This window comes from Artibeus jamaicensis, unplaced genomic scaffold, assembly GCF_021234435.1.
Source record: "Artibeus jamaicensis isolate MK-2021 breed Jamaican fruit bat unplaced genomic scaffold, CSHL_Jam_final contig_3150, whole genome shotgun sequence".
NCBI lineage: Eukaryota > Metazoa > Chordata > Mammalia > Chiroptera > Phyllostomidae > Artibeus > Artibeus jamaicensis.
In genome coordinates, this window is record NW_026521728.1 from 235,727 (window position 1) to 258,308 (window position 22,582).

General features: G+C 39.7%; 1 protein-coding gene across 2 annotated transcripts in view; it reads left to right on the forward strand.

The window, feature by feature from the left end:
* SNX6 (sorting nexin 6) overlaps positions 1-22,582 on the forward strand; it is a 55,908-nt gene that overhangs the window by 20,071 nt on the left and 13,255 nt on the right. For both annotated transcript variants that reach the window (XM_037136075.2, XM_037136073.2), the window contains 4 exons: positions 1,502-1,625; positions 11,060-11,155; positions 13,173-13,278; positions 21,822-21,897. In XM_037136075.2, coding sequence (XP_036991970.1) covers positions 1,502-1,625; positions 11,060-11,155; positions 13,173-13,278; positions 21,822-21,897 — 402 coding nt within the window. The remainder of the gene's footprint in view (positions 1-1,501; positions 1,626-11,059; positions 11,156-13,172; positions 13,279-21,821; positions 21,898-22,582) is intronic.

Here is a 22,582-nt window from a genome sequence, read left to right on the forward strand (position 1 = left end):
CATATACCCTGTTTTCTTTTTCTTTTATTTTAAGAGAGAGAAAGAGTGTGCATGTGTGTGTGTGTGTGAGAGAGAGAGAGAGAGAGAGAGAGAGAGAGACTGATTTCCCCCCTTTTTTCTTTCTCTAGCTTCTGGCTGAAGGGAAGAGAATAGATTTAAAATGTTTTTATTATATGATAATTAGTTGCATATATACTAGAAATGTATTAAATCTTTGAGTAGTTGAGACCATTCAATTTCATTTTTAGCATATTTGCTGAAAATACAGAATATTTCTCCCTTTTATTAAACATTTAATTTTGGAATTGCTGTATATTGCTTTTTTATATTTTGAGACTTATTCAAGGAAATAATTTTCCTTGCATTGTCATCACTCCCCTCACTCTTTTTCTGGTCATTTGTCCCCTTCACACTTTTTCTTTCTCCTCTTCCACTTAGTTTTAGTTTTTAAGCATATATTCACCCTGCTGCTAGACTCCTCTTCAGAATGCTAGACTCTCTTGACCAGATGAATTAGCAGAGTAGGTCTTCTTTGTCATAGAGTAAGGTGACAGATATTTTAAGAATCCTGTCAATGCTGGGTGCAAGCAGTAGTCTGATAGCACATATTTACTTTTATAGTTTGTGAGGCTGCAGATTAGCAGAGCACAATAATATTGAAGAATCTGTGGTTTTCCAGTGGCCCTGATCATGATTCTTTTGTGGTCTGGTTAGGGGTTGGATAACAGAGAACCTTGGGTTTATTCTACTGCTACCTCCATCCTCTGCATCCTTCTTTTTTGTCTTCACTGAATGACTACCCTCACAGAGATCAAACTTCTCCCAACATTGGTCCTGCTGGTTTGCTGGTATGTAAAACTTATCCTCCTTGCACGTAGTTGAAGCAAGAATATCGGGCCTTTCCCTTGAGTGGTGGTGGTGTTGTTTTTGTTTTCAAACTGACATGTATTACCGCAGGATCGCTGTGATTCACTGATATTAGAATATTCTAAGCACAGTGCTTTGATGTAATGGCAAAAATTAGTCTCTTCATGGTGTGTTTTTTTTTCTTGTGTTTCTGGGTCATTAGATGAAGATATTTATTACTGTTGAAAATATGCTTATTTAGGTTTGGGTTTTGATATTTTTTTATATGAAGGTATTTATAAGAAATTGAATCATTAAGGTTGTATCTAGCAATTTGTTGTATACTTTCTCTGAAGCTGAAATCAAACACCCCTGTAGTTACCTTTAAAATCAACTTACATAGAAAGGAAGATTCATAAAACCCAAAATATTAACCTTTAAATGTCATAAATACTATTAACTAGCATGAAGCCTTTTTCAGAGCTGGATTTTACATATTTTATTAACAGTCCAACTAAAACCTTTGTTTACCTGGATTATATTTTTGTATCTCTAATTTTGCATTTAGAATTCAGAGTATTTGCTGAAAATATTATTGCAGATGATTTCCTAGTTAATGTAGTGTTTTACCTTTAATCGTATGTATTGTTTCCAGTGAATATCTGGCCATATTCAAGAAGACTGTCGCAATGCATGAAGTGTTCCTGTGTCGCGTGGCAGCACATCCTATTTTGAGAAAAGATTTAAATTTTCATGTCTTCTTGGAATATAATCAAGATGTGAGTATTGAATTGATTAAAAGTACTATTTTAAAGAGTCATTGGAAAAGGCAGGGAGTAGTTAGAAAAGGCTTAAGGCTAAGGCCTTCTCTTACAATTTTCTTATTTTTTAAGGCAGTTTGAAATGATACTTTTTCAGTGGCAGCATATTATTTCAGTAGAACTTGAGTAGATTAAATGAAAAAATAACAGTACTCCATGTTACCACATGGGACATTGGTTTTCATCCTGAATTATGAACTTAAGAAGTAGGGTTAGCCCTGGCCCTGGCTGGTGTGACTCAGTGGATTGAGTGCCGGCCTGTGAACCGAATGGTTGCCTTTTGATTCCCAGTCAGGGCAGATCCCTGGGTTGTGGGCCAGGTCTCTAGTAGGGGGAATGTGAGAGGCAACCAATCAATGTATCTGTCACACATTGATGTTTCTCTATGCCTGCCCCTCTCTTCCCCTCTCTCTAAAAATAAATAAGTAAACTGTTTTTTTTAATATATTTTATTGATTATGCTATTATAGTTGTCCCATTTCCCCCCCTTCATTCCCCTCCACCCCCTCCCACCCACATTCCCCCCCTTTAGTTCATGTCCATGTGTCATAAGTTCTTTTATTTTTTTAAGATTTTATTTATTTGTCTCTAGAGGGGAAGGGAAAGAGAGAGGGAGAGAAACATCAATGTATGGTTGCCTCTCATCTTTCCCCTGATGGGAACTGGCCTGCAACTCAGGCATGAGCCCTAACTGGGAATAGAACTGCAATCCTTTGCTTCACAGGCCTGCGTTCAATCCACTGAGCTACACCAGCCAGAGTGCATCATAAGTTCCTTAGCTTCTACATTTCCCATACTATTCTTGCCCTCCCCCTATTTTCTACCTACTATTTATGCTATGTATTCTCTGTACCTTTTCCCTCTCTCTCCTCCTCCCACTCCCCTGTTGATAACCCTCCATGTTTGCTTAGTTTGTTTTTGTTTTAGGTGTGATTGTTAATAACTGTGAGTTTGCTATCTTTTTACTATTCATGTTTATCATTTTCTTAAGTAAGTCCCTTTAACATTTCATATAATAAGGGCTTAGTGATGATGAACTCCTTTAACTTGACCTTATCTGAGAAGCACTTTATCTGCCCTTCCACTCTAAATGAGAGCTTTGCTGGATAGAGCAATCTTGGATGTAGGTCCTTGCATTTCATGACTTGGAATACTTCTTTCCAGCCCCTTCTTGCTTATAAGGTGTCTTTTGAGAAATCAGCTGACAGTCTGATGGGAACTCCTTTGTAGGTGACTGTCCTCTTATCTCTCTCTTGCTGCTTCTAGAATTCTCTCCTTCATTTTAATCTTGGCTAATGTAATTATGATGTGCCTTGGTGTGTTCCTTCTTGAGTGCAATTTCTTTGGGACTCTCTGAGCTTCCTGGACTTCCTGGAAGTCTATTTCCTCTGCCAGATTGGGGAAGTTCTCCTTTATTATTTGTTCAAATAAGTTTTCCATTTGTTGCTCTTTCTCTTCCCCTTCTGGCACCACTGTAATTCAGATGTTGGAACATTTAACGATGTCCTGGAGGTTCCTAAGCCTCTCCTCACTTTTTCGAATTATTGTTTCTTTGTTCTTTTCTGTTTTGTTGTTTCTTTCTTCCTTCTGGTCCACTCCCTTGTTTTCTTTCCATCACTATTGGTTCCCTGTGCATTTTCCTTCATTTCATTTAGTGTAGCCTTCATTTTTTCATCTAATTTGTGACTAAAATCAACCAGTTCTGTGAGCATCCTGATCACCAGTGCTTTGAACTGTGCATCTGATAGGTTGGCTGTCTCTTGGTATTGGCTCTAAGGCTTTGATCTGTTCTTCCGTTTGAGCCTTTTTTTTTTTTTTTTTTGAGGGGGGAGGTCTGGTCCTACTTGTTATGTAGTGAGGGGTGGAGCCTTAGGTGTTCGCCAGGGCAGGGCAACCCAAGTTGCTGGGTTGTGACACTGTGTGTGGGGGTGGGGTCAGAGAGGGAACAGTGGCTCCTGTTCTGCTCTCTGTTGGATTTCAGTCCCTTCTGCCATTTCCCCCAAGCAAATTGGGCCCTTTTGGTGCTGATTCTTATGTGGGTGGGTTTGTGTACGTTCTGGGACCCTGTGGATCTCTCCAATGAACTCTCCTGTGAGGGTGAGAGTCTCTCCCGGCACCTCAACCCCCACAAGTGTTTTCAGTCAGTGTTCTTAGGCTTTATTTTCCAGGGCTGGGGTCCTCAGTTACATGGTCTGTCTCACTCCCCATTTTCGCCTGGTTTATCTGCATGTGAATATTGACCACAGTCAGCCAGCCACCTTGCGTGCCTCACTGGGTCTGCCCATTGCCTCCCCACGCCCACCAGCCACCACTTTTTCCTGCCTCAACCCCTCTCCACCAGCCACTGACTCCGCCCCTTTCACTGGTCTGGGTGAATGGTTGTCGGACATCCATACAGTTCGGTTTTCTGTCAGTTCTGGTGGGTTTTTTGTTTCTAAATTTTGGTTGTGCGAGGAGACACAGTGTGTCTACCTACACCTCCATCTTGACCGGAAGTGTAAATAAGTAAAATCTTTAAAAAAAAAAAAAAAAGGAAGAAGAAAAGAAAAGAAATAAGGTTAGCCCTGGCTGGTATGGCTCAGTGGATTGAGTGTTAGCCTGTGAATCAAAAGATTGCCAGTTTAATTCCCAGTCAGAGCATATGCCTGGGTTGCAGGCCAGGTCCCCAGTTGGAAGCATGTGAGAGGCAGCTGATTGGTGTGTCTCTCACACATCGATGTTTTTCTCCCTTCCCCACTGTCTAAATAAAAAAATTTTAATCTAAAAAAATAAAAGAAACAGGGTTATAGCCCTGACTGGATGGCTCAGTTCGTACATTAAAAGGTTACAGGTTCAATCCCCAGTCAGGGCAGGTATATGAGGAAACCAGTTGATGTTTGTGTCTCACACATTAATGTTTCTCTCTCTAAAATCAAGGAACATGTCCTCAGGTGAGGATTTTTTTAAAGGCAACATTAAAAAAAAGAAAGAAAGGGGGTTATAAAATTGATTAATGTTTCAGCTCTGGTTGGTGTGGCTCAGTGGATTGAGCATCAGCCTGTGAACCAAAGGGTCACTGGTTTGATTCCCAACAAGGTCACATTGCCTGGGTTGCAGGCCGGGTCCCCAGTTGAAGAGTGTTGGCCAGGTTGATGGAAACCCAGACATACTGCCAGCTTTCATCTATAGGGGAAGGGCTCAGCAAAGGAACAGTGGCTTCTACCAGTGCTTCTATCTGGGAGAAAGCTGTCCCTCCACTCTTGACCCAAAGCCAGACATTTTTAGTTCTTCCCTCTATGTTCTTGGTGCCTTGCAATGTGCTGCACCACCGGTGGAGCTCAAAGCCAATGAATAAGTCTGTGCATGGGCCCTTTAAGAGGAACACCTGGGACTCCAGAAGCCCTCTGTCTTATCCTCCATCTCTTCCAGTTTTTAGAGCCAGAAGTTACGGGGACTTCCTTTTGGGGCTGGAACTAATTGCTCCTCAGGGGTGCCTCTGTGGTCAAGATATCCCTCTCAATTTTTATCTACCCCATGGAAACAGTCCGTTTTGCATCTCAGTCCCTCCTGCCAGTCTCTACATGGCTTCTTTTGTATATCCTTAGTTATAGGGCTTCTCTTCTGCTAGACTTCAGGTAGTTCCCAATGATGGTTCTGTGTGTGTAATTTTGCAGTGATTATGGGAGAAGGTGAGTATAGTGTTTACTTGCTCTATTTTTCTTTCTTACAAACTAATATGTGATTAGTAAAGACGATGTTGATGCATTATAACAACCTTTTTAATATCAGTAAAAAGCCTTTTCAGGCTTTTTGGAGAAAGTCTGAAAAGATGGGCTGGAAAATTCTTTAACTAATAGCAAGTGTATTAGTAGGTTGTAGATTATAGGCTCCAAAATAAAAGGTTTTTCTAAATCTTGTTTCTTTTTTTTTTTTACATTTTTTATTGATTATGCCATTACATTTGTTCTATTCTCCCCCTCCTTTCCCCTCCACCCTGCACACCCCTCTCCCACCATTCCCCCCTTTAGTTCATGAACACGTGTCTCAAGTTCTTTAGATTCTGTATTTCCCCTACTATTCTTATCCTCTCCCCTCTCTATTTTCTATCTACTGTCTGTGCTACTTATTTTCTCTACCTTCTCCCTCCTTCTCCTCCCACTCCCCTGTTGCTAATCCTCCACGTGATCTTCATTTCTATGGTTCACTCCTGATCTAGCTGTCCTCTTAATTTGCTTTTGTTTTAGGTGTGGTTGTTGATAACTGTGAGTTTGCTATCCTTTCACTGTTCATCTTTTTTTATCTTCTTTTTCTTAGGTAAGTCCCTTTAACATTCTATATAATAAGGGCTTGGTGATGATGAACTCCTTGAATTTGATCTTATCTGAGAAGCACTTTATCTGCTCTTCCATTCTAAATGAAAACTTTGCTGGATAGATCAATCTTGGTTGTAGATCTTTGGTTTTCATGACTTGGAATACCTCTTTCCAGCCCCTTCTCACCTGGAAGATCTCTTTGGAGAAATCAGCTGACAGTCTGATGGGAACTCCTTTGTAGGTGACAGTCCCCGTATCTCTTGATGCTTCTAGTATTCTCTCCTTCATTTTAATCTTGGCTAATGTAATGATGATGTGCCTTGGTGTGTTTCTTCTTGGGTCCAACTTCTTTGGGACTCTTGGAGCTTCTTGGATTTCCTAGAGGTCTATTTCCTTTGCCAGAATGGGGAAGTTCTCTCTTATTATTTGTTCAAATAGGGTTTCCACTCGTGACTGTTCCTCTTCCCCTTCTGGTACCCCTATAATTTGAATGTTGGAACGTTTAAAGATGTCCTGGAGGTTCCTAAGCCTCTCCTCATTTTTTTGAATTCTTGTTTCTTCATTCTCTTCTGTTTGGTAATTTTTTTCCTTCCTTCTGGTCCACTCCTTTGATTTGAGTCCCAGTTTCCTTTCCATTACTGTTGGTTTCCTGTGCATTACCATTCATTTCAATTAGTTTAGCTTTCATATGTTTCTCTAATTTGTGACTATAATCAACCAGTTCTGTGAGCATCCTGATCACCAGTGTTTTGAACTGTGCATCTGAAAGTTTGGCTATTTCTTCATCACTTAGATTTATTGGCTCTGGGGCTCTGAGTTGTTCTTTAGCCTTTTTTGGTCTGTTTGTGCCCCTTAAGTATGAGGAGCGGAGCCTTAGTTGTTTACCAGGGCGGGGCCACTCAGGTCACTGGTTTGTGACGCTGTATGTGGGGGCCGGGTCAGAGAGGGAGCAATGGCGGTCCTCTCTGCTTGCCAGTCCGTCCCACCATCCCGGCCTGTTTATCTGAGCGGAAATGTTCAAGCCCGCGCCCTGCACCGTGAGGTCTCAATGCTCGCCTCTTCACTGGTTTATCTGCATGCAAATGCTCCACCTACCACAGACAGCCAGCCGCACCTCTTCCCTGTGTCCACCCGTAGCTAGCCCGCACCTGGGATCTGCGCCTTCGACTGCTTGCGCACCACCTGGTCGGGGATCTTTTTTGCCAACCTGCTCCGCTGCTGGCTTCACTCCTCTTACCGGTTTAGCTGAGCATTTCGTTGTCCTTGGACTCCGTATTGTTGATTTTCTGTGTGGTTTGGTTGTGTTTATTGTTGTTAAAACTTTGTTTTTAGATTTGGTTGTGCGCGGATGCAGGGTGTTTCCACCTTCGCCTCCATCTTGGTGGAAGTCCTAAATCTTGTTTCTAATACTGTTTCTCAGATCTTTATTCAGTTCAGTGGTGCTGGAAAAGAAATCTGTGCTGTTCTATTATCTGTGTTTCAGAGGGTCATGGGACTGATGAGCTGCTGAAGTAGAGCTAGGGTTTCTTGAAATCTAAAAAGGCATGGGGCATCTGTGAGGTCTGGGAAAACTTGTTTCAGCATTTACTTGTATGGGGAGTGGTCATTGTTATGAGGAATGGTTGCATGTAGGATTGCTTTGCTTATGTAGCTGTGCCTCTTCTGTTTCTAGTAGATACAGTTTTAGTCTACTTAATAAATAGTAGATTAAGTGTTTAACCTATTTAACATCCCAGCCTCCATTCCATTTTTGCTAACTCCTCAGTGGTCACACCCAGCACCTTGCCTTCTGAGTCCTTAAACCCTAATATTATGGATTCCAAACATAGCCTCTGTCCTATAGCTCTCTTTTTCCTTAAACCCATTATAGTTGTTCTTTGACCTCTCCTGCATTTTGACTTTGTCAACAACTCTTATGTCGTTACTTCTTTCTCACCTAGCCTAGAGTGCCTGCTCTATCGTTTATAACAAGATTATGACTTTTGACGCTCTTTCTCATTTTCCATGAAAGCTTATTTCAACTCAAAACAGTTCATCTTGATCAGATCCTCACCTTGTTCACTGGGAGTAGAAGCCAATCAGAAGTCAAATACCAGAAATTTTTTTAAGTATATTTTATTGATTATGCTGTTACAGTTGTCCCATGTTTTTTTCTCTTCTTTATTCCCCTCTGCCCTTCACCTCCCTTCCCACTAGCATTCCTCTCTCCCCCTTTAGTTCATTTCTGTGGGTCATACATAAGTTCTTTGGCTTCTCCATTTCCTGTACTATTCTTAACCTCCCCTTGTCTATTTTGTACCTACCATTATTCCCTGTACCTTCTTCCTTATTCTCCCCTCTTCCCAAATCTCTGATGTTTTTATACCCCCCACAACCCTCACCCACCTTGGCAGCCATACTCATTTTTTTGCACATTCTTTTTTTTTCCCCTTTACATCTTCCTTTCCAATCTGGATGTCCTTCATAATATTTCCTTTGTTTGCCTAACTACCCTGGGTGGAACATACAGTATAATGTTAAATAGAGGCAAGAGTAGACATCCTTGTTTTGTCTCTGATCTTAGGAGGGAAGTGTTCACTATTTCATTGTTAAGTGTGATGTTAGCTGTGGATTTTTCACAAATGTCCTTTATCAGGTTGAAGAAGCTCCCTTCTTTTCCTAGTTTATGAAATGCTTTTACCATGAAAAAAAAATAAAGCTATTGAGATGATCATGCGTGGTTTTTGTCCTTTATTCTATTAATATGATGTATTTCATTGTGCTTATTTTGACTAAGATGTTTTTCTAACTATGCTGGATCCCATGTCCTTCTGGATCTTTGGGATCTCGTCTGAGTTTTCCTCTTAGCTCTGTGGGTACTGCTCAGATAGCCATCCATTTGAGTCTGATGCTTTCAAGGTTCCTCATTGAGTTCTCAAGTATAGAGGTTCCTCTAGACTTCTAGGAACCTCTAGACTTCTGATTCCATAAATTATCCATGAGTATCTCATCTGCTCCCATGGCTTCAGATTCTCTACTGTGCTGTTAACGTATAAATCTGTATCACTCCTGAGTCCCAGCTCTATATATTAGACAGCCTCCTGAAAAGCTCCATTTAGATGTCCCCTTTGCATTTTACCCTTAGTTGAACTCTTCTTTAACCTATGCCTCCTTTTATGTTTTTTATTTCAAGGAAGGTACCGTCACCTCCCAGTTCCTTAAAACCTGAAAATTACACATGACTCTTCCTACTCCCTCTTTGTATTAGGAGTCACCAAATCACATCTGTGTTACTCCTTTACTGTATTAGGAATGTGTCCACTTCCTTCTTCCACCAGACCTAAAGATTAGTTCTGACTTTTATAGTCTTTATCTGGATTATTGAAGCTGCCCCTGACTGGTCGTTCAATCTTTAGTTGGTCTTTTCTTTCTTACTCCCTGAGTCTGTATTGAGTTCCTTGGGTGGTCCCCCTAGTGCGCTATGGATGCCTCTAACATTATACTGCTCACACTATATGTGTAATCCTATGTTTACTTCCCTGTATCCTCCTGTATACCATAAGTTACTTTAAGAACAGGGATCTCTTAAATATGTTTAGATACTTAGCACTTAGCATAATGCATGGCTGTAATATACAATGTAATGTACATTGGTTTGTTAAATGAGTAAATGAATGAATTAATATCCCCCCCAAAAATGCAGTTAAAAAGTAAATGTGCATTGGGAAGCCTGAAGATAGAGTAGTGAATTCTAATTTGGAAGGGTTACATGCAGAGATGCCTTTTAATTTGGATGTTTAAGTCTGGATAGCAGTTTTGGTGGGAGGGGAGGTACCATTTCAGGTACAGAGGAACCTAAAAGTTCAGAGGTTCTTTAGAGAACTGTTTGGAACGTAAGGTTCTGTGGGGGTAGGGTAGTGGGTGAAAAGCTAAGTTGAATCAGATTGTTGAAAATCTTGAATATCATACTTAAGGAGATTGGCTTTTATTTTCTGAACATTGTGAAACTGTTATTGAGTAAGGAAGAGATGCTCAAAATTTGATTGGAAAAGTATTCCAAAGCAGCAGAATGGATAGGATTGAGGTGAAGGATGTTGCTACTAGTCCCGTGTAGTAGTCTAGGCAAGAGATAATATGGACATTTACCAGGACAGTGGTAGTGTAAAGAGACAGATTTCAGCCATTTACTGGTAGAATTTGAACTATGAGAGAGAGGGATGAGTTGTAGATTATTTCAAGATTTTTAATGAGAGGTATGGGGTTTTAGGGAGTATGTAGGAGTGTGAGAGATTGGTTGGGTCCATGAATAGGGAACCAGGAAGAGGAAAACTTTGGAGTTTAGATGATAATGAGTACTGTTTTAGACTCACCAAAAGTGAGGTTAGCAGAATCTCCATGTAAGGATATGATATAGGCAATTGGCTCTAATGATCAGGAAAGAGCTTAGGGGTAGTAAGAGATTTGTGAGTTATTTACATAAAGGTGAGCGTTGAAGCCACACCAGCAGATGAGGAAATTAGAGAGGATAGTCCTTTATGGGACACCCTGATACAACAAATGGTAAAGTCAGAGTTAGCTGCTTCTCAGTTTTGCCTTTAGATAACCATTCATGCCACTCAAAGTCATGTTTTGTGTCCCTTGCACTAGAAGTTGCTGACACCAAAAACAGGACAGGAAATGATACTTGGATGAATTTAGAATGAAAAATTTGCAGAATATATTTTCAAAGCTTTTACAGAATCATAGGATGGTATATTGTAAATCAGTTCATTTTATGTTTAATGGAACTCCTGAGTGTTTTTTACATTAATGTAGTAGTGCTTGACAGAGTATGGTGAGAGGGCTACTTGCCACAGAATTATTATTAAATATACTTTCAAAATTTGAGATTCCTAGGCCTTATTGTAGATCAGCTAAATCTGAATTTTGGGGTGAGGGCAAACTTCTCTTTAATTCTCTAAAGTTTGAAAATCACTGATCTACATGATAAAATTGCTACTTTATCAAGTTTAAAAAACTGGGATTCTTTTGGGATTGCCGTTTTGCCATCATAGAATAGAGGAGACATAACTTCCCATTTGTAATTTTTTAAATGCTAACTTCTGTTTACCCTTCTTTTAGTTGAGTGTGCGAGGAAAAAATAAAAAAGAGAAACTTGAAGATTTCTTTAAAAACATGGTTAAATCAGCAGATGGAGTAATTGTTTCAGGAGTAAAGGTAAGATTTTATTTGATGAACAGGAGTATTGGTTTGAGAATTTACTCCTTTTGAGAGGAAGCTGGATTGATAGATGTACAGAAGGTTGTATTGGAGGAAAAGAGAAGGTTGGGCAGTAGAATCCTTAGGCCTGAGAAACTGGGCCCCCTGCTCCCGGCACACTGTTTAGAGAGTGCCCTTCTCCAAGGGTGAGAGATCCACAGGTCCAGTGGGATTTGGAGCTTCTTCCCTTCAAAGCAGACTGTGCTCCAGTTATCTAGAATACTGTATTTCCTTGGCCAAATCCCAAGCTTTCCTCCAGGCCTTACATGGGCTTTTTCCTTGAGTTCATCCTCTGGTGGGTAGACTGTGACACTGGTGTGTGCACTCCATGGGTGGTCAGGGGATGACCGTGGGACAGCTGGGTAGAGGAATGGCACAGGGAAGATCAGTGTACAGGATGGACTGTCCAGCTACATGCACGTGAGGTCTCTCTGGGTGCCCTGCAGAGCTGCAGGGTAGGGCCCAAACAGGGACTGCCTTCATTTGTACACTTGCTCTTGGCCTTACCAGTGTTAGGGGCGGACCTGGGTTCAGATTGGGAATTAGAAGAGCTAAGTTGAGGTTTTAGTCTTGTCTCATAGTAGTTATATGTCCTTGAGAAAAGTCTCTTTCTCTGAATCTTAGTTTTCCCATTTTCAAAATGTGGTTAATAATATCACGCGGCTCACAGGATTGTTGGAAAGATTGAATGAGATAATATGTGTGAAAATACTTCAAAGTTATTTACCTAAATAATCTAAATTTTTCTTAATGGTCTAATAATGGTACAAGACTTCACTTGTCTGAAGACTCTTATTAAAGTATAAGAGGAAAAGGCTTATATTATGTTTTCAAGCAATTACTTAGTGGGAATATAGTTTGTCATCGTTACCTGCTTTATAGATACATCGTCAATGAAACTTAGAAGTGAGGTACTGTTTATTTGATGTGTACTTTGATTTTTCAAGTACTTCAAGTACTATATACTTTGATTTTTCAGAGACAGGTCAGTGGACACACTGACTATGCATGTACTACGGCTACTTTATAACAAGAACTCAGCTTGCTTCCACTTTGATGCATATTATGCACATAATACTGAACATTTTCCTTAGCATTTACTGCAAACCACTGTATTGATTAGGATAATAAAGTAATAACTAGCATTTTTTTAACATTTACAGTGTGATATTTGGTAACCCACAATATTTTTATTTAATCTTCACTATAGTCCTGCAAGTTAGATAGTGTTACTTCCATTTATACAGTCAGGAAAACTGGTACACATGAATTACAGATTTAGATTTAGATTTAAATTAATTTTTCTTCTAGTGTTCTGTTGATTTGGGTTTTGAATTACATCATTTCAGCTGGTGCTTTTTCAATAAAGAATGGGCATTTTAGAAGGGAAGAAAGCATTGTTAATAATATTTATTTTTAATGTTTATCTCATTTTGGTTTTTTTTAAAAAGGTTGAAGACAGTGGTTGATACAATAATTGGTTGCAAATAGTTGCTTTGGCTAGGTTCCCCAAAGCAGTCAGGGTCCTAATGACCAGAGGCTTAGTGGCCTTCTGAAATGGCCCATTGTATACATGGGCCATAGTATACATAATAGACCAGGAGAAATAGACTTATTTGACTATCAGAATTTTTTTCTTAAAACCAGTTGGTCACTCCCACAGGCAGTCACGTATTTGGAGGTAGAGGCAGAGCATGAGTAGGAATGCGTTTCAGAGTACAACCTGTGAATATGAGCCTTAGGGGAGCTCTAAGCTCCAGTGGCAAAACCATAGAAGATTTATTACTTGACAGATAGAAATTCACATATGTTAAAAGTCTGAACTTGTTAGTGAAATCAGTATAACGTCTGATTATTAGAAGATAGCACTGCTGTTTTACTGATGATCTTTTATGATTATAATGATAACAAAATGGCTTACATATTACACTAAAGCAAATAAGTGAAAAGTTTGTATTTTCTTTTGATCGTATAGGATGTAGATGATTTCTTTGAGCATGAACGAACATTCCTTTTAGAATATCATAACCGAGTGAAGGATGCATCTGCTAAATCTGACAGGATGACAAGATCCCACAAAAGTAAGGTTTTTTCTTTACTTGTATTGGCTAAACTTGTATTTTTAATGGAATAATTACATATAAGGTTATTGTGTTGTTTACAGTTTGTAAAAAGTCTTGATATAGAGCAGCATTTCTTAAACTGTGGTCAATGAAGCCTTGACTTGAAAGCCCTTGCTAGCAAGTTTGTGAGGTCAAAACTGTTTTTATAATAATATTATGATGCCTTTGGCCCTTTTCACCATGTTAACATTTATACTCACAATGCAAAAGCCTTGATGAATAAAATTGCTGTTGCCTTAGCACAGATTAAGGCAGTGGCATCAAACTGTACTAACAGTCACTGTATTTCCCTCAGTGCATTTGCAGTTTAAAAAATGTTAAATTAAGAATGTCCTTGCTGAAGCAGTAAAAATTATTAACTGTAAAAAATCTTCCTTGAGTGTACTTTTTTATATTCTGAGTGATGAAATTTGGGTTACACATAAAGCATTTTAGTGATTGAGTTGAAACTGAGCTAGCTACTTTTTTCATAAAACATTCTTTTTACTTAAAAGAGTGGCTGACAGGCTATGATTATTCAGATTTCAGTATTTGGTAGACATTTTCTTAAAAATTCACTAAGTGAGCATGTAACTTTAAGTGACAATGTTTGTTGCAGTCATAGAAGCCAGGCTCTTCAGTAGTTATCATGAGCTTGCTTCCTAATAATTAAAGACTTGTCTGAAACTAATGATACTATTAGTGACAAATCATCAAGTGCATGATATCATAAAATTGTGTATTTAAATGATCCATTCAAAATGCAAAATGGGCTAATTTTTTTAAGTAGCTTTATACTGTACACTTGATACAGTATACAATAAGATACAATGTTCAAAGTATACATTTTGATAAGTTTTTTAAAAATTTATTTAATTTTGATAAGTTTTGACTTGACATATGTATGAAATCACTACAGTCAAATGAACATCTCTATCACCACCAAAAGTGTCCTTTGGGTCCCTTTGTAATACCTCTCTTCCCACCCGTGTCTCCAGGCCGCCATGGATCTGCTTTTTGCCTCTATAGATTAGTTTGTATTTCAAGTGGAATGAGAATCTGTACACTTTATTGTCTGGCTTTGAAATTCAATACAGTTATTTTTAAATTCATCCATGTTGTGTGTATCAGTAGTTCATTGCTTTGTATTGCAGAATGGTATTCTGTCATATGGATATACCATGATAGTTTATCCTGATTCAGCTGTTGATGGACATTTCAGTTGTTGCTAGCTTTTGGCTTTTATGAATAAAGCTGACATGAGCCATTTTATTAAGTCTTTGTATAGATACAAGCTTTCATTTCTCTTCTATAATATTGATACCTAGAAGTAGAATGGCTGGGTCATGTGGTAGGTGTATAACTTTTAAAAAACTTGTCAAACTTTTTTCCAGAATGATTGTACCATTTTACATTCCTACCAGCTTCGCATTAGAGTTGTTCTTCATCCTTGTTAACAAGGACAATCAATCTTTTTGAATTTTAGCTAATAGGTCAGTAGTGGTCTATTTTCTTTTCTTAAAGATTTCATTTATTTATTTTTAGAGAGGCAGGAAGGGAGGGAGAAAGAAACAGAGAGAAACATTGATGTGAGAGATACATCAGTTGGTTGTCTCTCACACATCCCCAACCAGGGACCCAATGGGCAACCCAGGTATGTGCCCTGACCAGAAATCAAACCCACAACCTTTTTGGTTTGTAGGCCAGCATTCAATCCACTGAACCATACCAGGCAGGGCCATTTGCATACAGAGTTTAGGATCAGCTTGTCACTTTGTACAGAAATTCCTGCTGGGGTTATGATTGAAATTGTATAGAATCTGTAGATCATTTTGGGAGAGATTGACATTTTTAAGTTGATCTTCCATACATGAATATGGCATACACTCCATTTTGTTAGGTTTTTAAATTCTCCCAACAGTGTTTTGTGTTTTGCACTGTGCAGATCTTTAGTTAGAGTGATTCCTAATTATTTTTGATGCTTTGTAAATGATGGCTTTCTTTTTTCATTCTTTTTTCTTTTTAAAAAAATATGTTTTATTATGCTATTACAGTTGTCCCATTTCCCCCCTTCATTTCCCTCCACTCTGCACACTCTCCCCCACCCTCATTCCCCGCCTTTAGTTCATGTCCATGTGTCTTAAGTTCTTTAGCTTTTACATTTCCCATACTATTCTTGCCCTATCTCTGTCTATTTTCTATCTAACATCTATGCTACTTATTCTCTGTACCTTTTCCCCCCTCTCCTCCTCCCACTCCCCTGTTGCTACCCCTCCATGTGATCTCCATTTCTGTGGTTCTGTTCCTGTTCTAGTTGTTTGCTTAGTTTATTTTTGTTTTTGTTTTAGGTGTGGTGGTTAATAATTGTGAGTTGCTGTCATTTTACTGTACATGTTTTTTATCTTCTTTTTCTTAGATAAGTTCCTTTAACATTGCATAAAATAAGGGCTGGGTGATGCCCTGGCTGGCATAGCTCAGTGGATTGAGCGCGGGCCTGCGAACCAAAAGATAGCGGTTCGATTCCCAGTCAGGGCACATGCCTGGCTGGGAAGGCCAGTTCCCAGCAGGGAAAGCACGAGAAGCAAACATACATTGCTATTTCTCTTCCTCTCTCCTTCCCTTCCCTTCTAAAGATAAATAAGCAAAATTTAAAATAAATCAATCTAATTAATTAATTAAAATGTTTTTAAAAAATAAGGGCTGGGTGATGATAAACTCCTTGAACTTGACCTTATCTGAGAAGCACTTCATCTGCCCTTCCATTCTAAATGAAAGTTTTGCTGGATAGAGCAATCTTAGATGTAGGTCTTTGGATTTCATGACTTGGAATACTTCTTTTCAGCCTCTTCTTGCCTGTAAGGTCTCTTTTGAGAAATCAGCTGACAGTCTGATGGGAATTCCTTTGTATATGACTGTCCCCTTATCTCTTGCTGCTTTTTAGGATTCTCTTTTTCATTTTAATCTTGGGTAATGTAATTATGATGTGCCTTGGTGTGTTCCTTCTTGGGTACAACTTCTTTGGGACTCTTCAAGCTTCTTGGATTTCCTGGAAGTTTATTGCCTTTGCCAGATTGGGGGAGCTCTCTTTTATTATTTGTTCAAATAAGTTTTTCACTCATGGCTGTTCCTCTTCCCCTCTGGTACCCCTATAATTTGGATGTTGGAATGTTTAAAGATGTCCTGGAGATTCCTAAACCTCTCATTTTTAATTTTTTTTAATAATATATTTTATTGATTATGCCATTAGAGTTGTTCTATTCCCCCCTTCATTCCCCTCCACCCTGCACATCCCTCCCCCACCATTCTCCTTCTTTAGTTTATGACCACGTGTCTCAAGTTCTTTAGATTCTATATTTCCCCTACTATTCTTGTCCTTCCCCCTATCTATTTTCTACCTACCGTCTATGCTACTTATTTTCTGTACCTTCTCCCCCCTTCTCCTTCTCCCACCCCCCTCTTGCTAACCCACCATATGATCTTCATTTCTATGGTTCTGCTCCTGATCTAGCTGTCCTCTTAGTTTGCTTTTGTTTTAGGTGTGGTTGTTACTAACTGTGAGTTTGCTGTCCTTTCACTGTTCATCTTTTTTTATCTTCTTTTTCTTAGATAAGTCCCTCTAACATTTCATATAATAATGGCTTGGTGATGATGAACTCCTTGAATTTGATCTTATCTGAGAAGCACTTTATCTGCCCTTCCATTCTAAATGAAAGCTTTGCTGGATAGAGCAATCTTGGTTGTAGGTCTTTGGATTTCATGACTTGGAACATTTCTTTCCAGCCCCTTCTTGCCTGTAAGGTCTGTTTTGAGAAATCAGCTGACAATCTGATGGGAACTCCTTTGTAGGTGACAGTCCCCTTATCTTTTGCTGCTTCTAGGATTCTCTCCTTCATTTTAATCTTGGCTAATGTAATGATGATGTGCCTTGGTGTGTTCCTTCTTGGGTCCCACTTTTTTGGGAGTCTGTGCTGCCTAGATTTCCTGGAATTCTATTGCTTTTGCCAGGTTGGGGAAGTTCTCTTTTATTATTTGGTCAAATAAGTTTTCCACATGTCACTCTTCTTCTTCCCCTTCTGGTACCCCTATAATTTGGCTGTTGGAACGTTTAAAGATGTCCTGGTGGTTCCTAAGCCTCTCCTCATTTTTTTGAATTCTTGTTTCTTCATTCTTTTCTGTTTGGTTGTTTCTTTCTTCCTTCTGGTCCACTCCATTGATTTGAGTCCCAGTTTCCTTTCCATCACTATTGGTTTCCTTTCCATCACTATTGGTTTCCTGTGCATTTCCCTTCATTTCAATTAATTTAGCCTTCATTTGTTCCTGTAATTTGTGACTAAAATCAACCAGTGATAGGTTGGCAATTTCTTGGTCTCTTACAGTTATCGGCTCTGGGGCTTTGAGTTCTTCTTGAGCCATATTTTGGTCTGTTCGCACCTGTTACGTATGAGGAGGGGAGCCTTAGGTGTTCACCAGGGCGGGGCCACCCAGGTCACTAGGTTGTGACGCTGTATGTGGGGGTGGGGTCTAAGAGGGGCAGTGGTGGTCCCCTCTGCTGCTTCCCGCCGCTGGGGCCTGCGCAGTTCGTCTTACTGCTAGCTCTGTCGCTGGTTTATCTGCGCACCAATGTGTGACCGTTGTCAGCCTGCCACCTTGCGCCCTCACTCGGTCTGCCCACTGCCACCCTACACCTGGGATCCACCCACAGCTGCCTGCTTGCCTGGGTCGGGAGATCTTTCCTGCGAGACCCTATTCGGCCAGTCGCTTGCTCTGCCCCTCTTACTGGTCTGGCTGAACAGTTGTTGTCGGACTTCTGTATAGTTCAGTTTTCTGTGGTTTGGCTGTGTTTTTGTTGCTAAAACTGTTGTTTTTAAACTTGGTTGTGCAAGAAGGCACAGTGTTTCCACCTACGCCTCCATCTTGGCAGAAGTCCCAGCTCCTCATTTTTTTGAATTCTTGTTTCTTCATTCTTTTCTGTTTGGCCATTTTTTCTTCCTTCTTATCCATTCAATTGATTTGAGTCTCAGTTTCCTTTCCATCACCATTGGTTTCCTGTGCATTTCCCTTCATTTCAATTAGTTTAGCCTTCATTTGTTCCTCTAATTTGTGACTAAAATCAACCAGTTCTGTGAACATCCTGATCACCAGTGTTTTGAACTGTGCATCTGAAAGGTTGACTATCTCTTGGTCACTTAGAATTATTGGCTCTGGAGCTTTGAGTTGTTCTTGAGCCATAATGTTTTGGTCTGTTCGCACCTGTTATGTATGAGGGGCGGAGCCTGAGGTATTCACCATGGCCATGGACCCAGGTCCCTGGGTTGTGAGGCTGTATGTGGGGGCGAAGTCAGAGAGGGGCAATGGCACTTACTCCACGCTCTCTCTCAGATTTTGGTCTCCTCTGCTGCTTCCCACAAGCAAATTGGGCCCTTCTGGTGCTGGTTCCCGGGTGTGTGGGCTTGTGCACCCTCCAGGGCCCTGTGGGCCTCTCCAACGAACTCTCTGTGAGCCTGGGAGCCTCTCCCAGCACCTTGACCCCAAAAGTCTTTCCAGTTGGTGCTTTCAGGCTCTAATTCCCTTTGCTGGGGCCCTGGCCTGAGTGGTCTGTCTCACTGCTCGCTCCTTCACTTGGTTTATCTGCGTTCGAATGTGTGACCGCAGTCAGCCAGCCACCTCGTGCCATCACTGGGTCCACCCATTGCCACCCCATGCCTGGGATCCGCCAACCGCTACTTGAGCTCCTGGGTTGGCCTTGATCTTTCCTGCCCGACCCCTCTCCGCCGCTGACTCCGCCCCTTTTACCAGTCTGGCTGAATGGTTCGTTGTTGTTGGACTTCCATATAGTTCAAGTTTCTGTGTTTTGGCTGCGTTTTCGTTACTAAAACTTTGTTGTCTTTGAACTTGGTTGTGCGAGGAGGCACAGTGTTTCCGCCTACACCTCCATCTTGGCCAGAAGTCCCTATTTTTTTATTTTACTTTTTTATATCATTGTGATTTGAATGTTTCTGCTGATGAAGTAGTAATTTTATACTTGCCTGTTTAATTATTACAAGCTATAAACTAAGTATGGGAAACTCGAATCTCTTTCTAGATTCATTACTGATTTTTTTTGGAGCCTTGGACAAGTCACATAATTGGTCTTGTGTTAGTTTCCTTATTTCTTAAAATGACATTAAGGTGCCTTGAGTGGTGTGGCTCAGTTGGTTGGGTGTTGTCCTGCAAGGCAAAAGGTAACCAGTGAGACTGCCTGCTGGGACAGGCAATACTGGGCTGTGGCCGGTCCCTGGTCAGGGCACATACAAAAGGCAACAGATTGATGTTTCTCTCAATGTTTCACATTGCTATTTCTCTCACTCTCTTCATCCCTCCTTTCCCCTCTCTACAAATAAGTAAATAAGTAAGTAAGTAAGTATATAAATAAATAAAATTGTTTTAAAAAATTACCTTAAGTATAAAATACTTCTTACTCCTCTGTTAAGAAAAACCATTCCAGCCCTGGCTGGTGTAGCTGAGTGGATTGAGCACTGACATGTGTACCAAGGGGTTGCCAGTTCAATTCCCAGTCAGGACATATGCCTGGGTTGTGGGCCAGGTCCCCAATAGAGGGCATACGGGGAGTAGCCACACATTGATGTTTCTTTCCCTCTCCTCTCTCTGAAAATAAATAAATAAAATCTTTGAAAAAAATAAAAAGAAAAACTATCGCAGCTAATCCATTAGGACCTGCGCTTACTTCCCCCACACAGTGAACTTACACAGCACACCTTGTGGGCTCCATCTGCACCCTTCTTGCCTTCCTGAGAAACCCACATAACCAGGCCCCAGCCCCAACTCATGAGCATCCCTTTTCCCCCAAAACAAAAACACTTTGTAAATGTGAAATGTTTGTATTAATATTGAGTATATTTATTATGACTACCCTTAAGTTTAGATAGAAAATGGGATCCTACTATTTAATTCTTTTTAAGATTTTATTTATTTATTTTTAGAGAGAGGGGAAGGGAGAAAGAGAGGGAGAGAAACATGGATGTATGAGATGCTTGAATTGGTTGCCTCTCACACACCCCCTGCTGGGGACCTGGCCTGCAACCCAGGCATGTGCCTTGACTGGGAATCAAACCAGTGACCCTTTGATTCACAGGCAAGCACTCAGTCCATTGAGCCTCACCAACCAGGGCTAAAAGTTTCTTCATAAAAGATCAGTTTTACCCTTACCAATTTAATATACTTTGTATAATATGAGAAAATATAATGTAAAGATTACTGTTTCATTAGGGAATAAATACATTAAAGTCTTATAATAATACTGCTAATATAGGGGGGAATTTTACTTTAGAAATGTCTTGAATTCATTAATTAGCACTGTACTTACTATGTGCTGGGTATATAGTAACATTTATTAACTTATTTAATTCTCCAAATAATAATATGAGGTGAGTACCATTATTATCCTGATTTCCAGGTGAGAAAACTGATGCACAGACAGGTTAAGTGATATATATGCCTTAGATCATATGGCTGGTGAGTTGGGAAGCTGGGTTTGGGTTCTAGGCAGTTTGGTTCCAGGTCCATGCTCTTAACCATTGCACTATTCTATGTTTTCTCTGAACCAAATAAACATATCAGTTACAATCTTTTCTCAATAAGTGCATTGTCCTTTAGGGCAAGCCCTAGGAAGTGTTATGCTAAAGTTTAGTACTTTGCTTCTAGTACCCAAGGGTAATAGTGCCACCATTTATCTAGCTTCCCAAGGTCCACAATTTCCCCTCCTACATCAGGTCTACTGTTTGTAGATCCTGCCTGTTACATTTCCTAAATATCTTTCAGCTTTATTAGTTCGTCTGTGCGCTTACTGGTTCCACTGTCTTGATCCTGGCCTTCCGTGCCTGACACAGCAGTTTCCTAGTTGCAGTATATTTTTTTAATATAAAATCTTTACCAGGATCGTTATTTAGTCTTTTGGCTTAGATCAAGTATAGTGTCTGTTCTTATAACCTTGATTTTACTACTACTATGATCGTAAGGTGTTTAATAACACCCATGTCTACAAGGTCAGATTTAAACTTTATCATGGCTTACAAAAACCTTTTTTCTTCAAGATGCTTCCAGTTTATTTTTTCATCTTCAAGTCCATCTGTTCCTACTGTACCCCTCAGTGACATAGTCCCAGAAGGCTCTCTGAATGTAGTATGCTCTTTTATAACTACTTCCTTGGCCTTGATCCATGCTCTTCCCTTTATCCAAAATGCTCTCCCTTCCACATTACCTGGTAAAGATTTGCTCGTTCTACAAGCTCAAACTCATTCCTTAGTGTCTATAAATCCTTTCCTGACTTAGGTGAAATCATGTTTCCTTTGCATCTAAAGTAGTTTGTACTTATTTCTAATATAATATTCATCATATTTTTGGTTTTTTTATCATTTCCTTAACTAGATTTAAGGTATACCATACTACTTACACATTGGCAGGTAAGTCTCAGTATTTTTCAATCAATGAATAAGTATATTAAATTCTTTAAACTTTTTCCATAGGTGCTGCAGATGATTACAATAGAATTGGTTCTTCATTATATGCTTTAGGAACTCAGGATTCTACAGATATATGCAAGTAAGGATTCTAATTTTTTTTTAAATAGTAAATATAAAATAAAACAAACTTTGTTGGCAGCCTGGGCACACAATAAATACTCAAGACCTAGTGGACATTTTGGAATAATTTTTGTCAAAACACAAAGAGCTTCTTTATATACCTAGGTCCATGACAATTTTTCCCTTCCCTTTCTCTTGCAGTAGACCTTAATATATATATTTTTAACCTTTACAAAGTTTTATTTGATGATAATGTGTCAGGGTGTGTGTATTTAAGAGATAGAGGATGAGACAGGATTTATGTCAGAGTTACCAATTTGTACTTTTTTACGAGGCTGGCTATTCTAGCTTTTATAGCTCAGTGAATGTTAGAGCAGTCGGGTGGATGAGGAAGCTGTTCTGCATATTAGTGTGAAACGCTCTCTGGAAGTTCATTTACACAGCTCTCCTTTATTTACTTTGTGCTAGTTTTTCACTTTAGTATTCAGTTGCTCCTATAATATTGTTTAAACCCAACTCTTCACTGAAGAATAATTCACTTATTTTTGAAAGATTTATTTACTTTATTTTTAGAGGAGAAGGGAGGGAGAAAGAGAGGAAGGGAAAGAAATACCAATGTGTGAGAGAAACATTGATTGCTTGCCTCTCACGTGTGCCTCAACTGGGGACCTGGCCCACAACCCAGGCAGGTGCCCTGACTGGGA